General features: G+C 47.1%; 1 protein-coding gene across 1 annotated transcript in view; it reads right to left on the bottom strand.

Annotated features, from left to right (window-relative positions):
• LOC119164659 (ATP-binding cassette sub-family C member 2) overlaps positions 1-18,148 on the bottom strand; it is a 179,008-nt gene that overhangs the window by 26,963 nt on the left and 133,897 nt on the right. Inside the window, exons 22-23 of the mRNA XM_075874522.1 lie at positions 2,734-3,060; positions 995-1,096 (exon numbers count right to left, since the gene is read on the bottom strand). Of these exons, the coding sequence (XP_075730637.1) occupies positions 995-1,096; positions 2,734-3,060 (429 nt within the window). The remainder of the gene's footprint in view (positions 1-994; positions 1,097-2,733; positions 3,061-18,148) is intronic.

Raw genomic sequence — 18,148 nt, forward strand, 5'->3', positions numbered from 1 at the left:
CAGTATTTCTCAAGATGTTAAACATGCAAACTAACCAGAACTAAGGAGAATACAATACGTTACTTGTAACGGACCAGACAGGTCGCAGATGGCCGACAATTTTAAACCTGTATATAATTGATAGAATACAAATGCTAACCATACGTTTTGTTTATGTTCAACATTAGGCCGGAATGACTTTAGAACTCTATATCTTTGTAATGATTTTATAATGACCCTGTTAGCACGCACGGTGCATATGTGTCTTCGACTTACCGTACGCAGCAGCTGTGCAACCATGCTCTAAAGTCGTTAATAATGCTGCTAGTAGAGCGTACGATTTGAGAAACATACTATTGAAGGAAACTTCAGTAGTAATAAACTGCTGTTGGAATATGAGCTAAAAGGTGTATAAACTTCTTGTCGTTTTCGGGAAGTACTGTTGAACAATGTTCTATATGTAGCAGACGTGACCCCTTGTCATTGCCGAAATTTTGGCACTGTCCAACAGTTTGCTTGAGCTTTGCATGTCAATTCTCTTAGCAAATAATTTAGTCTTTTTCGGAGTTATTGAAGTGGGACACTATATAAGCCAAATGGGAAAACTAATACAATTGTTTTTGTGGTGTAATGATTGAAATGATACTGGAGTCTTCTCTAAATCTTGTTTCTTCCAAGTTCGCAAGTTATTTATTGCGTGGCAGATTATACTTACGATGTCGTGTAAAATTAGCAAAGTTATTGTATAAAACTTGGAGGGTGCTTACGTGAGATGCGATAGAGACAAGTTAATTTTCTTTCTAAGTGATATAATGCTCGGTGAACCTGTGTTGCACTGAGCTTTAAATGTTTATTGAAAAAGAACAGACTTGATTCGCCATTAAGAAGTGCTAACGCATGCTTTGTTGAATTGCTAATAAAGCAAAGAGAGTGCTGGAAACTCCACACTGATACACACATGAACGGAACCAGTAACACATATTTTCAAGAGCCCCTCACGATCCGATTCACTTACCTCAGGAGGAAGTTCAGTGTACTCCACACAGCGTTCGAACGAAACAATCATTTGAAGAACGTTGAACAGCATGACGCACAGCGACATCAGTGACAGAGGAATCTGTTAAGGATTGAAAGTGAGGGATATCGGTCACCATAATGGCGGAGTGAAATGCTAATGCCTTTCTCGTTATTCCAGTATCAGCAAGCCTGCGTGTTTTATTAAGGGCTGTCTTTATCTAGAGCTACATAGGAAGCAACGCCTTCGCATAGCAATGGCTTTTTATTACAAGATTCAGTTACATATAAATCGTTATATGGCAACAGCCTCACACGACAGGAAAAGTCTGTAAAGTCCGAACCTACAGATACTGAGGATACAACCTTTGTATCTTGCGGATTCAAAGATTCAAGTCATATATTTTGCTCAATGATGGAATTGTGCATTTCATCGCATGTTCATGTCCCAATTCTAACACGAGCGTGCCGCAGTCAGTCGCCCGCAACCTGTATTAAAAACACGAGTCGTATATTTTGAATCCATGGCCGCTGCCATGGAGTCCAACATCGCCGCTGATCTCGGAGGCCACGGTGCAGCCCTCGAGTCAACCAGTGACATATTGAGGGACATTGTTAATATTAGTAAATATATCGTGAAACACTTCATCACCTTCGGTGCGCATTGCAGGTACGAACATGACTCCGCATCCACTGTTCATTCACCATGGGCCACTTTGTGTGACAAAAGGGTGCGTACCGTAGATGCCACAAATTTGAAGCAGCAATATAAGGTTATTTCTGTGTGCACAATTACCTACAAAGATTTCGCCTCAAATACCCGGTTTAATAAACGTACTCAAAACACAAATTCATTATCTTCCAGCCAAAACGGGAAATACTACTAATTGTACCTGGTGTTAACCCCGCATACAGCAAGCACACGTGGCGCAGTGATGTGAATACATCTGGTTATACTACATAAACACGCCCTTTGAGAAAGGCAAGTAAATGACAAATATATTTTGGCCTTAACAGAAGTGATAATTCGTCAACTATCCACAAACAGAAATTATGTCCAAGCTCACAGACATGTACCTCTACGATACGCATTACTTTTTTACTGTTTGAAAGAGAGCATCGAAAATTCATGTTCTAATTCTGCATTAGACTAGGTTTATTTCTTCTTGATGTCGAACGTACTTTTAAATTGAGCATACGTACCCACCAACATGGTTATTGTCATCGCTAACCAGAGCTGCGCGTTTCGCTACGTTACAGCTAATGACGAGCGAATGGTGATGCCAAACGAGATATAAGAACAGGCTACGGCGGCCCACAGCCCCCAGAAAAAGATGCGTGCCCCCTACAAGCGATGCAAATTAAGGTCTGTGCGATGCTTCAGAAATTGCATGGTCAAAAATAGAATATTTAGGAGATGCTCTTGATACTTTATGCATTGAAACCTCCGATGCAGATGGAACTTCATAAATTTTCGTTCTCTTCCTTCTCACATTTATGCGCACGAGTGTTTTTAGAAGTGGCAGTTTCCACCTCAAACTTTTTTTTTGCGATTGTACTGCACGTGTTCATCTGCAGAATGCGTTGTGTTGCTTTATCATATTTTCACACCTCCTCTGCTTGTTAATTTATGCCTGCCTTAATCAATAAAGAAGTGTTACATTCCATTTTCCAAAGAACGTAACGTGTCATTCGCTTTGGCAGGTGTTTCAACAGATGCAGTAATCAACGCTGACGCACCGAGGTAGCCGCACTGAGGGCGAGGCCCAAGCTGGCCGGGTCAGGCACACCGGCAAAGACGACGGTCGTCAGAAGAGTGCACACGACCACAACGAACCCGGCCGCCGACGTCAGCATGCGCACGAAGCCGTAGGTGGCGCCGAAGCAAATATAGCCCCGCATCACCGCGTCCGTCAGCCGGTAGAAGTGGCGGGCGAAGCGGTCCACCACGCCGTACGTTCTCACGCTGCTCAGCGCATCCACGGTCTCGGTGACGTGCTGCAGCAGCCGGGACAGGGCCAGGCTCTCGAAGTAGCGACAGCGGTGCGATGCTTTCACCGCAGCAAACTGTGCACGTGTTTAATACAAGGAATGTAAGGGCGAGATTCATTCAACGCTGGAATACTGTGTCACCAATGGACTGAATGATATTTACGTTTGACCTCCCTAAACCCCCATATGATTATGAGAGACGCCGTAGTGAGCGGCTCCGGAAGTTTCGACCACCTGGGGTTATTTAACGTGCACCCAAATCTCAGCACACAGGCCTCCATCACTTCCGCCTCAATTGAAAATACAGCTGCCGCAGCCGGGATTCGATCCCGCGTTCTGCGGGTCAGCAGCCGAGAACCTTAGCCACTTGACCAACGCGGCGGTACTACTGTGTCACCCACTACAAAGTGCTCGTAAGCATCGGCGTGAGGTTTGCTTCTTGATAGCAAAAAAAAAAAAAAGGCAGATCCCACGTACAGTAGGAATCGATGATATGCCAAGCACGAATGAGGAAAGGTTTATATGTCAGTTTAAAATTAGCACAACGTTACGAGGCCGAAGTAAATTATGCCATACATGAATTCCATGTCATACTTATCATGTCTTGGTGTGTCATTTACCTTCATCAACTATTCGCGCCACCTGATACCAAATTTGGTATAGGTTAAACTAGCGAAATTGTTGCGAGCGCGCTATGAGCATAGCATGTAGTCCAGTTTTACATGACACGCATTTCCTGATTATCATGTTTGGACGTGTTTTTTAGATTCGTCATTCATTCACATCCCGTAATACCAAAATCGGTAATGAGGAACTAGTGAAACGGCCGCGAGCAGGCTATGAGCGTAGCATGTAGTCATGATGATGGATATGTGGGGTTTAACGTCCCAAAACCACCATTTTAGCATGTAGTCATGTTTTACCTGACACGAACATCATGATTATCATGTTCAGACGTGTCACTTAACTTCGTCGCCTATTGACGTCATGCAATACTGCATTTAGTATACGTGAAGATAGAGAAACGACTACGAGCACATCATGAGCGTGGCATGTGGTCGTGTTGTTGTCATGTGGTCGTGTTGTCGGCGCGGCCCGGCGGCAACCGGCGCGAATCGTGACATGCTGCATTTCATGCCGACGACGTTACCCAGAATGCACGGCGTCTGCCTAGCTTCGTGACGGAGGGACGCGGGCGTGCTCAAACGCGCATGCGTCAAAGCAACGCAGTGCGGCGCGTGCCTGCGAATATCGCAGGAATATCGGCCCCTTGCGTGGCAACACCGGCATGACGCGACGAAACGAACGTTCGAGCACACGCGCGCCGGGTCACGTCTAATTGAATTCGCGCCTCGAGTGGGGCATGTAGTCATGCTCTTACATGACACGCATCTCATAAATATTATTTTCACACCAGTCACATACTTTCGTCATCCATTCACGTGACGTAATACCAAAGTTGGCATATGTGAATCTACGGAAACCGCCCAGAGCCCATCATGAGTGCAACATGTAGCGATGTTGTTACATGACACGGATGTCATGATTATCATGTTTGGACCTTCCATTTACATATGTCGTCCGTTCGCTTCACGTAATACTGAATTTGCTACATGTGATGCTAGCGAAACGGCCATGAGGGCATCATGAGTGTGGCATGTAGTCATGTTTTACATGACATGCATCTCATGATTATCATGTTTGCACCTGTCACATATCTTCATCATCCATTCGCGTCACGTAATGCCGAATTCGGTATATGTGAAGCTAGCGAGACGGCTGCAAGCGCATCAAGAGCGTGGCGTGTAGTCATTAAACATGATTTACATGTCAAGATTTCCACGTCTGTCACTTGTGTTCGCCATGCATTCATGTCATAGCATACTAGTTTTACAAGATATCATGTGAACGAAACCACCGCAAGAGCAACAAGACCATCAAATGTAAATCATGATATTAATGATACACATGCCCTGATATTCATGTTATGACTAGTCGGTTATGCTCGTCATACATTCGATTTTTTCCACACCAAATTTGGTATTGATAACATTAACAAAATGGCCGGGAAAACTAAAGGTTGTAGGCGACTAGATAGATAGATAGATAGATAGATAGATAGATAGATAGATAGATAGATAGACAGACAGACAGACAGACAGACAGACAGACAGACAGACAGACAGACAGACAGATAGATAGATAGATAGATAGATAGATAGGTAGATAGATAGATGGATAGATAGATAGATAGATAGATAGATAGATAGATAGATAGATAGATAGATAGATAGATAGATAGATACGCTCAAAGTTGATGATGCTGATATTTGATGTTTTGTGGCGCAAGGGTCATTTCACGGCCAAAGAGTGCCAGTTCATTTTACTAAAAATATGGACAATGATTGTGATAGGCGGCTGTATAAGGGCCATTAAATTCCTCGTGGTAAGGCGGGTAAAAACATACAAGTAATAAAATCATGAACATGCCGTGAAAGGTGTGTGTGCTGCGAATAGATGACAAAAGTTGGTGATAATAAAAACAATGGTGGACATGTATGGCATTAGCACAAGTGCCTCACTCGTTCCTACCCTTGCGTCCAAGGGCCGTGAGGCAAGTGCTTTGTTGTGTAGCCACCGCAGCGAAAATCTCTCTGGAGAGGTCGTGCTACGGAATGCCCGGGTATATGATATTGTCGCGAGCAAAAACAAGACCTGCAGCCAGGAGTTCACCCGAACCAGAGCAACGAAAACGTTCTCTTCTTCTTCGTAGCCCAGAACGGGTATGAGCCACAGCGGCTCGTTCATCAATGGTGGCATTACCCCCTCTCCCAAGAAGCATCGTCTCGATGCTGTACATGAAGGCAAAAAAAAAGAAAATGAGATGAAAATTACCATGCAAGCAAAATGAATGGCGTAAGGCGGAATAACATAGTTGGTTGTGGAGCCAAGAGTTAAATGAGAAATAAGAAAAATAGGAAAGAATGTAAGGGAGAGGCAAATAAAGTCAGTCACTCACTGGCGATTCACAACGCGAAAAGTATGGTTTCAGCCGTGAAACGTGAATGACTTCAGTTCGCGGGGTGAATCGGGAACGTCTCGAAGTGCCTTCTGGGAGAACCTCGTATGTGACGTCGCTGAGACGTCGTACGACCTTGTAAGGGCCGAAGTAGCGGCGAAGAAGCTTTTCCGAACGGCCACGTTGTCGGATAGGGGTCCACACCCAGACTTCATCACCGGGCTCGAAAATAACTTCACGGTGACGAAGATTGTAGCGGCGTGCGTCTGCGGTTTGGTGATGTTGAATACTGTGACGAGCAATCTGACGGGCTTCTTCTGCACACTGCGCGAATTTGGCGGCATCGGTGTGGTATATTCCTAAGTTGTTGGGCAGGAGCATGGCGCCGAGCATCGTCGTGACCTCGCGACCGTGGACTAAGCGAAAAGGTGTGAAACCGGTACTTTCTTGAACAGCAGTATTATACGCAAAAGTTACGTAGGAAAGTATGGCGTCCCAGTTCTTGTGATTGATGTCCACATACGTTGACAGCATGTCTGCAATTGTCTTATTGAGTCGTTCAGTCAGCCCGTTTGCTTGCGGGTGGTAAGCCGTTGTTTTACGATGTTCCGTGCCACTTAATCACAAGACTTCCTGCAGCATCTCTGCGGTGAAAGCTGTCCCACGATCAGTTATGACGACAGCTGGAGCACCGTGACGTAAGACGATGCTGTTCACGAAAAATTGGGCGACATCTGCGGCGGTTGCTTTTGGAAGCGCCTTCGTTTCACAGTAGCGTGTTAAGTAGTCGGTAGCGACCACAATCCACCGGTTTCCAGACGAAGACGTGGGGAATGACCCCAGCAAGTCCATGCCAATCTGATGAAAGGGCGCTTTTGGTGGGCCTATTGGTTGCAGTAGTCCCGCTGGTCGTAAAGGTGGAACCTTACGTCGCTGGCAGTCGCGACATGTGCGAACGTAATGCTTCACAGTCTTTGCGAGACGTGGCCAGTAGTAGGAACGTTGAATCCGTTGCAGCGTGCGCGTATAGCCGAGGTGTCCGGACGATGGCTCATCATGACACGCACGTAAAATGTCACCACGAAGCGTAGTTGGCGCAACAAGCAGATACATAGCTGGTGTAGAATGAAAGTTCTTTTTGTAAAGCACTCCATCGCGGAAACAAAAGGAGGATAGCGAGCGTGCAAAGCTTCGAGGAGGGTGGGAATTGCGTCCTTCCAGGTAGTCAATGAGCGGAGTGAGCTCCGAGTCGTGACGCTGTTGCTCAGCCAAGCGGGTTGCTGATACGGCAGAAAGAAAAGTGTCGTCGTCTTCAAGGTCACTGTTGGCATTTTCGACCGGTGCACGTGAGAGACAGTCGGCATCGGTGTGTTTCCGCCCAGATTTGTGGACGATGGTGACAATGAAATCTTGTAGCCGAAGGCTCCATCGTGCTAGACGACCTGAGGGATCTTTGAGATTTGCGAGCCAACAAAGGTGGTCGCTAACTACCCTGAATGGGCGGCCATACAAGTATGGACGGAACTTTGTTATGGACCAGACAACAGCGAGGCATTCCTTCTCGGTTGCAGAATAGTTTTTCTCCGCTGGGGATAACGTTCTGCTCGCATAAGCGATCACGCGCTCTACGCCATTATGCCACTGAACTAATACCGCTCCTAGTCCAACGTTGCTGGCGTCAGTGTGTAATTCCGTGTCAGCGCTTTCGTCAAAATGACCCAGTACAGGCGGAGCCTGGAGGAGGTTTCGGAGGGTGTCAAACGCATGACACTGATCGGGACCCCAAACAAACGAGACACCGTCTTTTGTAAGCTTGTTGAGGGGTTCAGCAATCTTCGAAAAGTTTTTGACAAAGCGCCTGTAATACGCACAGAGCCCCAGAAATCGGCGTAGGTCGCGCTTATTTGTGGGCACGGGAAAGGCGGCAACAGCACGGGTTTTCTTCGGATCTGGGCGGATGCCGGCATGGCTCACGACGTGACCAACGAACTTCAATTCTTCATATCCAAAATGACATTTCTCGGGTTTGAGAGAAAGCCCCGCTGTTCTGATTGCCTGAAGTACTGCATGAAGGCGTTGGACGTGTTGTTCAAACGTGTCTGCAAAGACCACGACGTCATCAAGGTAAACAAGACATGATTGCCATTTGAGCCCTGTGAGAACCGTATCCATCATTCTTTGGAAAGTAGCTGGCGCTGAGCATAGACTGAAAGGCAACACTTTAAACTCGTACAGGCCGTCGGGAGTAATAAACGCCGTCTTTTCGCGGTCGTGCTCATCCACTGCGATTTGCCAGTAGCCGCTACGTAAATTCATGGAAGAAAAATATTTAGCGTTGCGTATACGGTCCAACGAGTCATCTATCCGGGGTAGAGGATAAACGTCCTTTTTGGTGACCTTGTTCAGTTTACGGTAATCAACGCCAAAACGCAACAAACCATCCTTCTCCTTTACTAGCACAACTGGCGAAGCCCAGGGACTGGTTGATGGCTGGATGACGTCGTCCTGAAGCATCTGCAGAACTTGGTCACGTATAGCGTCTTGCTCTTTTTGCGACACCCTATAGGCGTGTTGTCGGATGGGTCTCTTGGTGGGTTCCGTGAGGATACGGTGCTGAGCAAGTGGTGTCTGTTTAACCTTTGACGTAGTGGCAAAGCAGTCTTGAAATGAGCCGAGTAAACGCAAAAGGCTTTCTCGTTGAGACGATGGTAGTCTCTCATTTACGTCGAGAGTGCTCGCGAAGGCCTCGTCAGGGTGGCCATTCGATGAAAATAAAGCTAACGTGGGCGAACCATCGCATCGGCAAGTTCTTCACAATATTCAATGACAGTGTGTCTCGTTAGGTGGCGATATTCGTCGCTGAAGTTCGTGACCAGCAGGTGAACATGCCTATTGCTAGGCTGAATGATTCCTCGGGCAACACAGATTTGTCGTGAAATAAGGAGAGACAAATTGGCCTCTGCAATTACCGCGTCAGACATGTCCTGTCCCAATTCTACTTCGACAAAGAGGCTGCTTCGAGGTGGGAGAGTCAGAGAATCGTCGGTAACACGAAGCGCTCTTTTCCGGAATAGTGTACTGTCAGTTGCAGCGCAAAAAGGACCTTCGAACGACACAAGTAATTCACGGAGGTCGATGACGGCACCGTATTCACGAAGGAAGTCCATTCCTAGACTGACTGGCCGAGAGCACACGCGCAATACGAGGAAAGAGCGCGCACATGTCGACGTACGTATACAAATGCGTGCCGTGCACATACCGGTGGGCATCACTAGATGGCCCCCTGCCGTGCGCAATTGGGGTCCTTGCCATGGTGTGGTAACCTTCCTCAGTTCAGATGCCAGTGCGGCGCTCATTATGGAATAGTCGGCGCCGGTGTCGACGAGGGCGTTGACAGCATGATTGTCGACGAAGACGGCGATTTCGGCAGAAACGATCTGTCTGCTGTCAGAGAACACTGCAAAACCGGAAAGGTCCTCGTGTGGTCGTTGCGTCGAATGAGGGTCTTTTACAGTTCGCCGGGCCGCGACTTCCCCCCCAGAAGTCGCCGTTCCTAGTTTCCCCTGCGGGGACTTGGTGACCGGCTTCTGAAAGGAGCGGAAGTCCATGAGGGCAAACTGGGTGACGTAGACCGGCGAGGCCATGGTGATCTCGACTGATGGTGCTGAATAGCCAAAGGAGTACGTTGGCCCGTGAGATAGGCTTCGATTTCGCGGGGGCGCTCACCGTAGCGCGGGCATCGAGCATCAGGATGGAAGCCGCGGAGACCTAGTTGCCGGTATTGACAGTTCCTGTATACATGACCCGCTTCACCGCAGTGATAGCAGAGCGGACAGTTATCCGAGGTGCGCCACGTGCTTGCCTTGCTACCACTTTGTCTTGAGGTAGACTGCAGATAGGTGGGTGTGCTCGGGAACCTTGAGCCGAGAGGCGGGCTCGAAGCAGTGGCGCGGAATGACTGCATAGCCTGGTACCTGGGCCGCATAGCAGGATCTGTAGCTGGTGGCGCAGGGGATCGCAATGCCGCTGCGTTTGTCAGGACTGGCGCCTCGGGAATCGGTGGTGTGATTGGGGTCAGGGGTGCGACGGCCTGGCGGACTTCTTGTCTGATTACATCCGCGAGGGCAGACACAGGTTGATGGGATCCCACGGCCTGAAGCTGTCGCAGTTCGTCCCGAACAATACTTCGAATGAAGTCGGAGGGGGCCTGTTTCTCGCTGTCAGAGCCGATAGAGCATGCGGTGGCCGGGATCTGGCGTTCGTATTGTGATGACCACTGCTGCAGCGTACGTTCCATATTGGTAACTTCACTGATGAACTGGGAGACTGTCGTTGGTGGATTGCGCACGAGTCCAGCGCAAAGCTGTTCTTTTACTCCACGCATCAAATGCCGCACCTTCTTTTCTTCGGGCATGGCAGGGTCCACGCGCTTGAAGAGCTGAAGCATGTCCTCGACAAACATGGATACTCGTTCGTTCGGCCGCTGGTTTCTGCAGAATATGGCTTGTTCAGCCCTCTCCTTCCTCTCGGTGTTCCGAAAGGCGTCACGGAGCTGACGGCTAAACTCTTGCCGGGTCGCAAAGAAGCCCTCGTGGTTCTCGTACCACGTCTTCGCAGAATTCTGCAGTAGAAGTTTGCGAACATCGTCCCATTCGTTGATACTGGCAACCCGATCAAAGTGGTCGAGCCAGTCATCAACATCCTCGAAGATATCTCCATGGAACGGCTTCGGTGTCTGTGGCGCATGAAAAACATGGGCGAAAAGAGAAGCATGGTCATCGCTGGTTTGGACCGCCTGGCTTGTCATCCGAGTTGCCATCTTTCTGGGTGTCGATGTCAAGGGACCAAATTCAGGGGGTAACCCACGCAGGCGGCGGCTGCTTCTTGCTCTGGGAGATGTAGCTGTCTCCACGATGGCCGACACAGTCGAAGTACACGTACCCAGCGTCTCCACCAGTAATGTCGCGAGCAAAAACAAGACCTGCAGCCAGGAGTTCACCCGAACCAGAGCAACGAAAATGTTCTCTTCTTCTTCGTAGCCCAAAACGGGTATGAGCCACAGCGGCTAGTTCATCAATGGTGGCAATATGAAAACTATGAATTTCTTTTAAAAACGCTAACAATGATTTATGACTAAAAAGCGGTTCCTACCGACGAACATTGCACGGTGTGAGGGTATATGTTGTCGGTAGGGTAATGGAAAGTGTTGTTTTCTTAGAGTGTCCAATTGTTTGCACTGAATTAAAATGTGAAGAACTGTTAGTGCTTCACCACATCTGTCACACAATGGTGGATCGCCACCAGACAAAAGATATGAGTGTGTCGTGTATGTGTGTCCTATCCTGTGCCTCGTTAATGTTACCTCTGTATGACGTGATTTTGATACTGGTGGCCAATGGCCAAGGTGTGGCTTGATAACGTGTAGTTTGTTTTGTATATGTCTACCCCACTTGCTCTGCCAGTAGTCCCTTTAGCTTTCGTTTGAGAGACGTCTTAAGATCAAGGGCCGGGATTGATATGGGTGTAGTGGCGGTGCTTTCGTGGACGGATGCAGCAAGCTGATCCGCCATCACGTTGCCTTGAATCTCACGGGGCCCTGGCACCCAGCACATTACATGTTTGTTGAGTGTGTAGAGTGTGCATAAAATGGAGTAAAGTGGGACGAGGACAGGGTTTTTTGTTTTTTAAGACTCTGCAGAGCCGTTACCACACTGAGGGATTCTGTATAAATTACTGCTTTTTGTATTTGTAATTGGTTGATGTGTTTAGCTGCCACAAGTATCGCGTAAGCTTCCGCTGTGAAGATACTTGTGCCTGGATGTAGAGGGCCAACATCCGAAAAGGAAGAGCCAACAGCAGCGTAGGACACAGAGGAGTTAGACTTGGAGGCATCTGTAAAGAACTCAGGAAGTGTGTATTTGTGTTGAAGTTCCAGGAAGTATGTTCGGATATGGGCAATTGGCGCATGTTTAGTAACTTCTAGGAAAGACACATCGCAATCTATAGTCTGCCACTGCCACAATGGCGGGTATGCTACAGGAGCCATTAAACTGTGTTCAAGTGATACTCCAGTGTCCTCAGCTAGACCCTTCAGGCGAACTGAGAAGGGCTGCCTCATCGAAGGCCTGTTTTGAAACAGAGTGGAGCTCGACAAATCTTTAATAGTAGAGTATGAGGGGTGCTTGTTGTCTGCTTTCACCTTAAGGAAATATACAAAGGACATGTAAGTTCTTTGCAGATGAAGCGACCACTCATTTGACTCAACGTAAAGGCTTTCTACAGGGCTGGTGCGAAAAGCATCCGTAGAAAGGCGGATGTGCAAATGGTGAACGGGATCCAGCATTTTCAAAGCACTTTGAGTCGCAGACTGATAAACAACGGCCCCATAATCTAAGCGGGTGCGAATGAGGCTTCTATACAGGTTTATGAGACATTGCCTGTCACTACCTCACGTAGTACGTGACAACACATTTATAACATTCATGGCTTTTAAACATTTTGTTTTTAAATACTTGATGTGTGGTACGAAGGTCAACTTGTTGTCCAAGATTAAGCCTAAGAATTCATGCTCCGCATTGACAGACAGACGTTGACCGTTCAGTTGAATGCCAGGTTCTGAGTGCCCGCCTGTCTTTCGGGAGAACAAGACACGCGCCTTTTCTGGGTTCAGCCGGAATCCGTTTTCCTCTGCCCATTTGGAGACCTTGTTTAAACCTAACTGAACCTGCCGCTCACACATCGCTAGGTTGTATGACTTAAAGCCAAGCTGGACGTCGTCGACATATGTGGAATAGAACATGTTGCGCGGGATGGATAGGTGCAAGGAATTCATTTTGATAATAAAAAGTGTACAACTTAGTACACCACCTTGCGGTACTCCCGTTTCTTGCACAAATGTTTGGGAGAGAATACTGCCCACACGGACACAGAATTTCCGATTGGACAAGTAACTCTCGATTATAAAAAGCATTCTACCGAACACACCCAGGTGAGACAAGTCCCTCATTATGCCAAAACGCCATGTTGTGTCGTAAACCTTCTCGATATCGAGAAACACTGAGAGGAATTATTGTTTGTGGATGAAAGCGTCTCGGATCTGTGGCTCGATACGCACCAGATGGCCGGTGGTGGATCTACCCTCTCGAAACCCACACTGGAACTGGTCAAGCAGATTGTGTGTTTCAAGGAAATGTAAAAGTCGGCGGTTTACCATTTTTTCAAAAAGTTTACAAAGGCAGCTGGTTAGTGCAATGGGCCTATAACTTGAAACTGAGGAAGGGTCCTTGCCCTGTTTCAAAATAGCGATAACAATAGCCTCTTTCCAGGAAGCAGGGATGGTGCCAGAAAGCCAGATAACATTGTATAGAGAGATCAAAAGTTTTTCGCGTTTTGAGCGGCAGCTTTTTCAACATTTCATACGTGACACGGTCGTAGCCTGGGGCAGAATTACTGCAAGAGTTTAGTGATGTTTGTAGCTCAGCTAAGTTGAAAGGTTGGTTGTATGCCTCAAGATTTGTGCACTTGTATTCTAGTTTCTGCTTTTCTATCCTTGGTTTATATCTTTGGAAAGCTTCAGTATAGTGTGACGAGCTAGACACCTGCTCGTAGTGTGCACCGAGGAAGTTCGCCTGATCTTCCAGGCTGTCACCCTGTGTGTTTACGAGTGGGAGTGAGTGTACTTGTCTTCCTGCTACCCTACCAACCATGTTCCAGACTTTAGCCTCTTGTGTATATGAATTTATTCCTGATAAAAACTTGTGCCAGCTTTCTCTTCTGGCCTGCCGACGCGTTCTCCTGCCTTGCGACTTCATTTTCTTAAAGCTGTCAAGATTTTCGGCTGTCGGTGAGTTCCGAAGCAACCTCCATGCCCGGTTCTGCTCCTCTCGCGCATTCTGACACTCAGTGTTCCACCATGGGACACGTCGCTTGCAAGGCATTCCAGATCTTTGTGGTATGCACTTGGCCGCTGCGTCAGTAAGAAAGGCTGTGAAGTACTGCACAGCTTCATCTATACTTAACCTTCACATGTCAGTCCAATCTGAACGAGTAGTGTTGCGAAACTGTTCCCAGTCCGCTTTGTCTATCAGCCATTTGGGAACATGTGGAGAACATTCATATGTTGTTGAACTCAACACAACAGGAAAATGGTGACTTCCTTATAGATTATTTATCACTTTCCATTTCAGTAGGGGTAGAAGTGAAGGTGATACGATGCTGATGTCAATAGACGAGTAAGTTTTGTTGGCGACATTATAGTATGTTGGCTCTTTCCTATTCCACCAACAGACACCGGAAGAGAAGAGAAATTGTTCAATGAGACGACCTCGTGCATCACAGCGAGAATCGCCCCACAGACCGCTATGTGCATTTAGGTCACCAAGGAGCAGATAAGGTTCAGGTAGTTCATCTATCAAAGACTGGAATTCACGTCTTTCAAGACGGTGGTGCGGAGGTATGTACAGAGAAAAGACGGTGACAAGTTTGTTTAGAAGTACTGCTCGAACAGCCACTGCCTCAAGGGATGTCTGGAGTAGTAAATGTGTACACGCTACTCCTTGATTAACCATAATGGCCACGCCACCGGATGACGCCACCGCATCATCTCAGTCCTTTCTGAATATGACGTAATCACGTAGAAAATTTGTATTCGAGGGTTTTAGGTGTGTTTCCTGCACACACAGCACTTTTGGAGAGTGTTTGTGTAAGAGTTCGTGGATGTCATCGAGGTTTTTAAGCAGTCCTCTGACGTTCCAATGTATAACGTGTGTTTCCATATTAGAAGTAAAGTAGTGCTGTGTGTACAAAATGGATGTGTGTGCTTTTTGAGCTGAACGTTAATACTCAGGTAACAGGGCCGTCATTGGGCCCCGTTATCGGCTTTTTATTTTTCTTGGCGCGCTCCAGAGAGCTACGCCGATCTTTTGGCACTAGGGGTACCGTGGTGTCCATAGCCTTCTTAGAGGCTCTGCGTGCCCGAATTAGCGAGCTGGTTTTTCTAGCTTAAGGCCTCGCCTGGGGAGCAGAGGCCTTTATATCTGCCGACCCTAGGGTGTGCTCCACCTTGGGAGGCGTAACTTTTCGTCCCATCGGGCCAGAGGTTGAGGGGACCTCCTTTGCTACTGGGTTACCCTGGCTGCTGCAAGAGCTTGCAGCAGCCGCTGGTGTGGCTGTGGGGATGAGCGGCAGGGCAGCTTTGGCTGTTCCGACCGTGCAAGGGGGCAACCGCCTGGGCACACTGTGCATGACATGGGCAGTTGCCGCAGGCCGTTTTAGTGCTGCCCCCTGTTGCACTACATCGGCGAAAGCTGGTTTGTTTGTGAAAAGATCAGATACTTGTTGTCGGGCTTCTCGGAAAGTGATGTTTTGTGTGATTTTGATTATCAAAATTTCTTTTTCCTTTTTCCATGTTGGACAGGTTCGGGGGGTATGCGGGATAGGCACCATCGCAGTTTGCGCAGCGGGCCCCATCCTCCACCTTACACTCGTCTGTGGCGTGTCTTGTGGCGGCACACTTTCCGCAGGTGAGTTGGCCGCGGCAACTCTGAGAGCCTTGACCAAAGCGCTGGCAGTTGAAGCAACGTCGTGGGTTGGGAATGTAGGGTCACACATTCAACTTCAAGTATCCTGTTTCGAGATGTTCAGGCAGGGTACTGGTGCAAAACGTCACAATTATGCGTTTTGTTGGGACTTCCTTCTTATCACGCCTAATTTTCATTCTTTGTACTTGTGTCACCTGCTGGTCCTTCCAGCGCTCGAGGAGCTCACCTTCAGTCAGGCCAAGCAAGTCTTGATCGAATACAACGCCTCGGGAAGTGTTGAGTGAGCGCTGTGGTGTAATTGAGATAGGAATGTTTCCAAACGATTCTAGTTTCGAGAGGTTTTCATACCGGCTCTCACTTTTTACCTCGAGGAGGAGATCCCCACTTGCCGTTCTTGTAGCCTGGTAACCTGGGCCAAGTGTAGTGGTGAGGCATTTGGAAACAACAAAAGGCGAAATTGTTCTGGCGTTCTTTTCAGCAGTTTCACAGTGGATGACATATTAGCGGGGAAAGGTTTCTTTCGGTTGTCTGAAATAGTTGCAAATGTCTTCGATGCGCCCTCTCTTCGAGAGAGGACGATCGTGCAATGAAGGGATAGAAGTAAAAGCCATAAAATAAATATGAGTTCGGCAGCCATGCCAGCCGCCCACCATGGAGCCCAACAAGGGGACGTGACAAGTCCTAAATTTATATGAGGCATGTCAACGTCAGCTGTACACAGCTGCTATAACCAAATATATTGTGCCCAAGACAGAGCACATACACAAGGTTAACCCTTGCCGTCAGGAAAATCGGAAGTAAATGGAAGAGAGAAGAAGAGAGGATAGATTTAAAGAGGAGAAAAGACTAAGATGTAGAGAGAGAGAGAGAAATAGGAAAAGGCGACAACCGATTTCCCCCTGGGTGGGTCAGGCCAGGGGTGCCGTCTACGTGAAGCCGGGGCCAAAGGGGTGTGTTGCCGCCGCTGGGGGGCCTTAAAGGTCCAATCACCCAGTATTGGCGCAACCCCCAGGATCCCCTTTTCCCCGGACACGGCAAAGCCACGCACGGCTAGGCGTGGGAGGGAGTCAGAACTCCTCCGTTAGCTCGGGTCCATGGTGTCGCTACACACCAAACGCCTATTTGCGCAGGCGCCCCTGCGGGGACGCTCAAAGTCGCCAAAGTTCGCCAAGAAATGCTTCGCATTTAAAACGAGGAGACACGTGTGTTAGTTCAGAGAAGCAACTGCTTAGTTGACTCGCTCTGTGTGTCTCCCCCTGAACAATGCATCAGATGAGTCAATCCACACAAGACAAGAATGTTCAAAATACGCCATTTCAACGTCTCGAGCTAATGTATTGTATTGTAGGAGTAGTTTGCCCATGTAGCGGTACATAGTGAACAGAGCCAACCCCCGGTACATCTCATGTGAATATGAAGCTGGGGCTATAAGTATAAGCTGTGCCTTGTCAGGGAGATGAGGGATACGAAGCCGTCTCTTCATGGCTTTTATTTCATCCTAGTATATTGCACATTCGAAAATTAAAATTCATTCATTCTTTAGTTCGTTCGTGGCCGGTTCATTACGTGAGTCCTGTCTAATGTGGACTATTCGGAGAGATTCCAAACGCACCCACGCTCAGCAAATTTTGCGAGTCCTTAACAAAGAGTATTTATTCCTGCAACACGCCTGCAGCTTCTCGAAAAAAGATTATTGTTAATTTGTACCACAAACAATAAATCACAAAGTAACCACGTGCTGGACGTATACATTCGATGCTAAAATAAGCTATGAGAAAAGAAGAAAATATTCCATTGATGCTGTGACATTTACACTATGACTACAGTCTCGTACTCATCTCGGCCGGCGGGCCGCCGTGACGCAATTCATCCCCAGAAGGGCCCAAAAAGCGGCGGACGGGGAAAAATGACACATAACTTTGCTTAATATTAAATGCGAAGCATTTCTTCGCGCAGTTCGGTGACATTGAGCGTATCTATCTATCTATCTATCTATCTATCTATCTATCTATCTATCTATCTATCTATCTATCTATCTATCTATCTATCTATCTATCTATCTATCTATCTATCTATCTATCTATCTATCTATCTATCTATCTATCTATCTATCTATCTATCTATCTATCTATCTATCTATCTATCTATCTATCTATCTATCTATCTATCTATCTATCTATCTATCTATCTATCTATCTATCTATCTATCTATCTATCTATCTATCTATCTATCTATCTATCTATCTATCTATCTATCTATCTATCTATCTATCTATCTATCTATCTATCTATCTATCTATCTATCTATCTATCTATCTATCTATCTATCTATCTATCTATCTATCTATCTATCTATCTATCTATCTATCTATCTATCTGGCCACCTACGACGTTTAGCTCTCCTGGCCATTTATTTAATGGTATTAATGCCAAAAGTGGTATGGTAAGACTCGACGGTATGTCGAACATAAGTGACTAATCTTAACATGAAAATCATGACATGTATTTCCTGATTTATATTTCATGGTCTTGCTCTTATTCTGCTGGTTTAGTTCACACGACATGTTGCAAAACTGGTATGGTATGACATGACTACATGTCGAAC

This window comes from Rhipicephalus microplus, chromosome 9 (genome assembly GCF_043290135.1).
Source record: "Rhipicephalus microplus isolate Deutch F79 chromosome 9, USDA_Rmic, whole genome shotgun sequence".
Taxonomy (NCBI): domain Eukaryota; kingdom Metazoa; phylum Arthropoda; class Arachnida; order Ixodida; family Ixodidae; genus Rhipicephalus; species Rhipicephalus microplus.